Source organism: Hyla sarda, chromosome 5, assembly GCF_029499605.1.
Source record: "Hyla sarda isolate aHylSar1 chromosome 5, aHylSar1.hap1, whole genome shotgun sequence".
Classification (NCBI taxonomy): domain Eukaryota; kingdom Metazoa; phylum Chordata; class Amphibia; order Anura; family Hylidae; genus Hyla; species Hyla sarda.
In genome coordinates, this window is record NC_079193.1 from 86,402,954 (window position 1) to 86,407,523 (window position 4,570).

Genomic DNA, 4,570 nt, shown 5'->3' on the forward strand with positions numbered 1-4,570 from the left:
TACAATGTTTCTTTGGCAATAAACTGGATTCCTCTCTTTTTCAGGTTTGGTTTCAGAACAGAAGGATGAAGGACAAACGTCAGCGTCTGGCAATGACCTGGCCACATCCTGCAGATCCAGCATTTTATACTTACATGATGAGCCATGCAGCAGCCACTGGCAACCTACCTTATCCTTTTCCATCTCACCTACCTCTTCCTTACTACTCTCACATGGGTATTGGTACCACTACAGCCTCAGCTGCCGCCCCCTTTAGCTCCCCACTGAGACCACTAGACACCTTCAGAGTCCTCTCTCATCCTTATCCAAGGCCAGAACTGTTATGTGCCTTTCGGCATCCTTCTATTTATGCCACCCCTGCACATGGACTTACTGCTGGTGGCACCCCCTGCTCCTGCTTGGCATGCCACTCCACTTCTTCTAATGGGCTGGCACAAAGGTCTGCAGCATCTGACTTTAACTGCTCATCCTCTTCCAGATCAGACTCCTTCCTCACTTTCACCCCCTCAGTCCTGAGCAAATCCACTGTTCCTTTAGACCAGAGAGAGGAAGTGCCACTGACCAGATAAAACCGAAACATTCTCCTGCACCCACTTTTTTCCTCAGTGACTTGGCCATGGGGCCATGTCTATGTCTTAAAATGCTTCTATTGAGGAGGTGACATTACAGAACTTCAGGGCATCACGTTTCTTCTCCAAATGAATAAAGAAACCTATTATCTAAAAAGAAGAGAAAAGACTATACTTTTACACGATGACCATTTTTTTTTTTAGACATTGTCACAATCTTGTTATGAAAGTGTAATATGTGACAACATGGAGGACTTGTGTAGATTAGGATTACCAGTCTGGAATACTTGAATGCTATGATAACACAGAACAAAAAAGGTCATTTTGATATCATTTTCATTCCAAATGTTTGCTGTGAAAGGGTTATTTTTCTTTTTTTTCTTTTTCTTCCCCAGCAGTCCACAGTATTAAAGCAATCAGCTTCTGCAGTGTATTCGGGGCCACAGTTATTGTGGAGGAAATGTCACAGTCTATATATTTCCTTATCCACTTATTTTATTTGATATATATATATATTTTTTTGTATTTTTGTTAGGACCAGACACTGGGCTTTGGATATGTCTGGGTTGGGATGCCAATGGTTTATCCTCAGCTGCTGAAAAGTGCACACACTGATTAAATTATCAAGTGATGTATATGGAAGGGGGATTTTTTTTCTGAATGTATAATAATTTCCTCAATGTGCAAACCTTCTGCCAGATCTTAACAAGCCGCATAGGGAAAGGATTAGCCAGATCTCTATAGACTGCAGGAACCTCTCTGCAAATGAGTGCACATGCAGAACACTGAGGACTTCCTATCTAATAAGCCCATGGACAAAGCTTCATTTTTCATGGCTTGTGGGTTTTGCTTTATTTTTTTTATTTTTATATACTTGATTTTTTCAGGGATTTTTTTTTTTTTTTTTTAGTTTACATGTCCTTTGTTTATCGTTATTTATATTTGCTTTGGTTGCACACGTAGGCTGCATTGAAAATGTCTACCTGGTTGTCCATCTACTGTTCAGGCTTTATTGGAAATCTTTTTTTTCAGAACTAGGTTGGATATTTCATTGCATTTAATGTCTTTTGTGAAGATGATTTTGACGAGTTCAAAATAATAAAACTTAATATTGATAACAACATAATAAAACATTGTTACAATAATCTGTTACAAATCGCAATAAAAGAATCACAAGGATATATTAGAAAAGCATGTCAAGCCCATTATTGGTGTAACTTTGTATTTGCTTCAAAGTTAAGGGGTAGAACAACACAATGCCCATTTACAGAATTTTTAGAATGTAGAACCTATATCAGATCTAAAATAAAAAAGCAACAAAACCGTGCAAACAAGAATCTCTCTCTCTCTCTCTCTCTCTCTCTCTCTCTCTCTCTGTCTCTCTCTCTCTCTCTCTCTCTCTCTCTCTCTCTCTCTCTCTCTCTCTAAATTTATCCCATATCCATCTTTCTCTCTATTTTATTCGTGTCATATATGTTCATTATTCTATTCTATTTTAGATCTGAAATAAAAATAAGTAAAAAAAAGCAACAAACAATACCTGTGAATAAAAGGAAACATATCTATCTATCTATCTATCTATCCTCTATCTATCTATCTATCTATCTATCTATCTATCTATCTATGATTTATCTATCTATCTATCTAACTATCTCAAATCTATCTATCTATCTATCTATCTATCTATCTATGATTTATCTATCCATCTATCTATCTATCTCAAATCAATCTATTTATCTATCTATCCAACTATCTCAAATCTATCTATCTATCTATCTCAAATCTATCTATCTATCTATCTATCTATCTATCTATCTATCTATCTATCTATCTATCTATCTATTCTCTATTTCTCTCTATTCTATTTTTTCTTTTGTCTATTTTTTTCTTCTTTCTTTCTTGTTTTTCTTCTTTCCTTCCTTCTCTCCCTTTCTCTCTCTCAACCTACCTATCTATCTACCTACCTACCTATCTATTATCTCTTTCTCTTACACACACACACATATACATCTCAATATGAAATGTCTCCATTGATAACAACACAATATCATAGCTGTGACCCACACAATGATTTGTTTTCTTATAGCTAAATGCTTTATGGCAGGTAGATGAGTTTTTTCTTGGAGGCTGAATATCGCGCAGTTCTTTCTTTTAGGAAGGAGGTAAATGAGATGTCTCAAGTAATACTAGAAGATCTGAGATCAATGCTATAGGCTCCACTGTCCAATCAACAGTCATTAATTGAGCCTATATCCTTGGGAGAGTCCAGAAACCTTACATAGAAACCGGTCAAACCTTTATCTAGAATAGTCACCTGTTCACAACATCTTGCAGCAGTAATTGCCATTACTACAAAACCCCAACAAAAATATTTACTAATAACAGCACCGATATTACTATAATTGACAGCATATATGTCAAATGTGTTACAATATAGGATTTTTAGGTAGATTTCTCTAGCTATGAATTAATCCCACAGGAAAAAAAAATATTTATTTATCTCCAATACGAATACAATCACTTGTCGGATTGGTTTCAGCTGAAATTTGTCCTTCCAATCTTGGTAAATAATTCTCAGTGCATGATTATGGACTCTGCAAGGTTGAGGACAATCTGGTTAAGTCCTTTTGGTTCCCCAAGGATGCTCTTGTACTCATATCAACCAAAGAGAGCCCAGTAGTCCCAGGCAGCCCCCCTGGTTGTTAGCATGTGATTGATTGCCTTATTAAAGCGTGTTCTTGTAAGTGTGACCAAACCAATTGCAAACTACATGTTTAGAATAAAGCTGCATTGCTAACAGGCGAGTAAACAGGAGGGGAGATATGAATAGCTTGGTGAATAATTTATCATCCCTATGGAGATCTGGTTAAGTAAATTTACACGGTGTAGAGGAAAGTTTCTTGGTTCAATCAGTCAAACCTTTATCTGTTATTCGACTTCACGTCACATTACTGGAGAAATCCACTAGTTACCATCATTGCATTGGAGCTTGTAGCCTGGGCATTAATGAACCTGGTGTCCTTTACAGATCTCCAGTGAAAAGCTTTTCTCATCTAACTGTTCCCCACCATCATATGGTCCTTCCAGGCTCTCTTCTTGGTCTGTTCACATACCTGACAGTTTCTTTGTTTTCAATTATTCTTGTGCTCGATTTGTTACATTATTTTACTCAAGTTGGGCAGTCATTGAGAAGCCACCACCATATGTTGTCCAGCACAGCAGCTTGCCAACTACAATGGTTTAATGAACACTCCTTGGACCTTTGTTCCAGAAACGTGTTTCAGTCTATTCAGTCTCAAAATGAAGAATTATCGTTCCATAATTCGACCTAGGGCTGGAGGTCAACAAGAGGGAAGTGTCACTGTCTGACAGTCTACAGTGGAAAAATAAGAGTCTATGGAAATGCCAAGACTGGCATTACTTGTGTTCACACTGTCTGACCATCCGGATGGAAAAGACGGATCTGAAAACGTTGCATGCATTTTTTATGGATCCGACTCTACAACGCAGGAGGGCAACTATTATGCTGGAGGGTTCACTGGATGGAACGTCGGATGCAACAGATTGTTGCATCCAGTGTGTCCATCGTAGACTGCAACCAAATATTCATGTCATCTAGAATAATATCTATACCAAATAATACACAATAATATTTATAGAATAATATCTATACCAAATAATGCACAATAATATTTATAGAATAATATCTATACCAAATAATACACAATAATATTTATGGAATAATATCTATACCAAATAATACACAATAATATTTATAGAATAATATCTATACCAAATAATACACAATATTTATAGAATAATATCTATACCAAATAATACACAATAATATTTATAGAATAATATCTATACCAAATAATACACAATAATATTTATAGAATAATATCTATACCAAATAATACACAATAATATTTATAGAATAATATCTATACCAAATAATACACAATCATATTTATAGAATAATATCTATACCAAATAATACA

General features: G+C 35.9%; 1 protein-coding gene across 1 annotated transcript in view; it reads left to right on the forward strand.

Annotated features, from left to right (window-relative positions):
* EVX1 (even-skipped homeobox 1) overlaps positions 1–1,668 on the forward strand; it is a 4,911-nt gene extending 3,243 nt beyond the window's left edge. The window contains exon 3 of the mRNA XM_056519856.1: positions 45–1,668. Within this exon, the coding sequence (XP_056375831.1) occupies positions 45–569 (525 nt within the window). The 3' untranslated portion in view covers positions 570–1,668. The remainder of the gene's footprint in view (positions 1–44) is intronic.
* Positions 1,669–4,570: the final 2,902 nt, after the last annotated feature.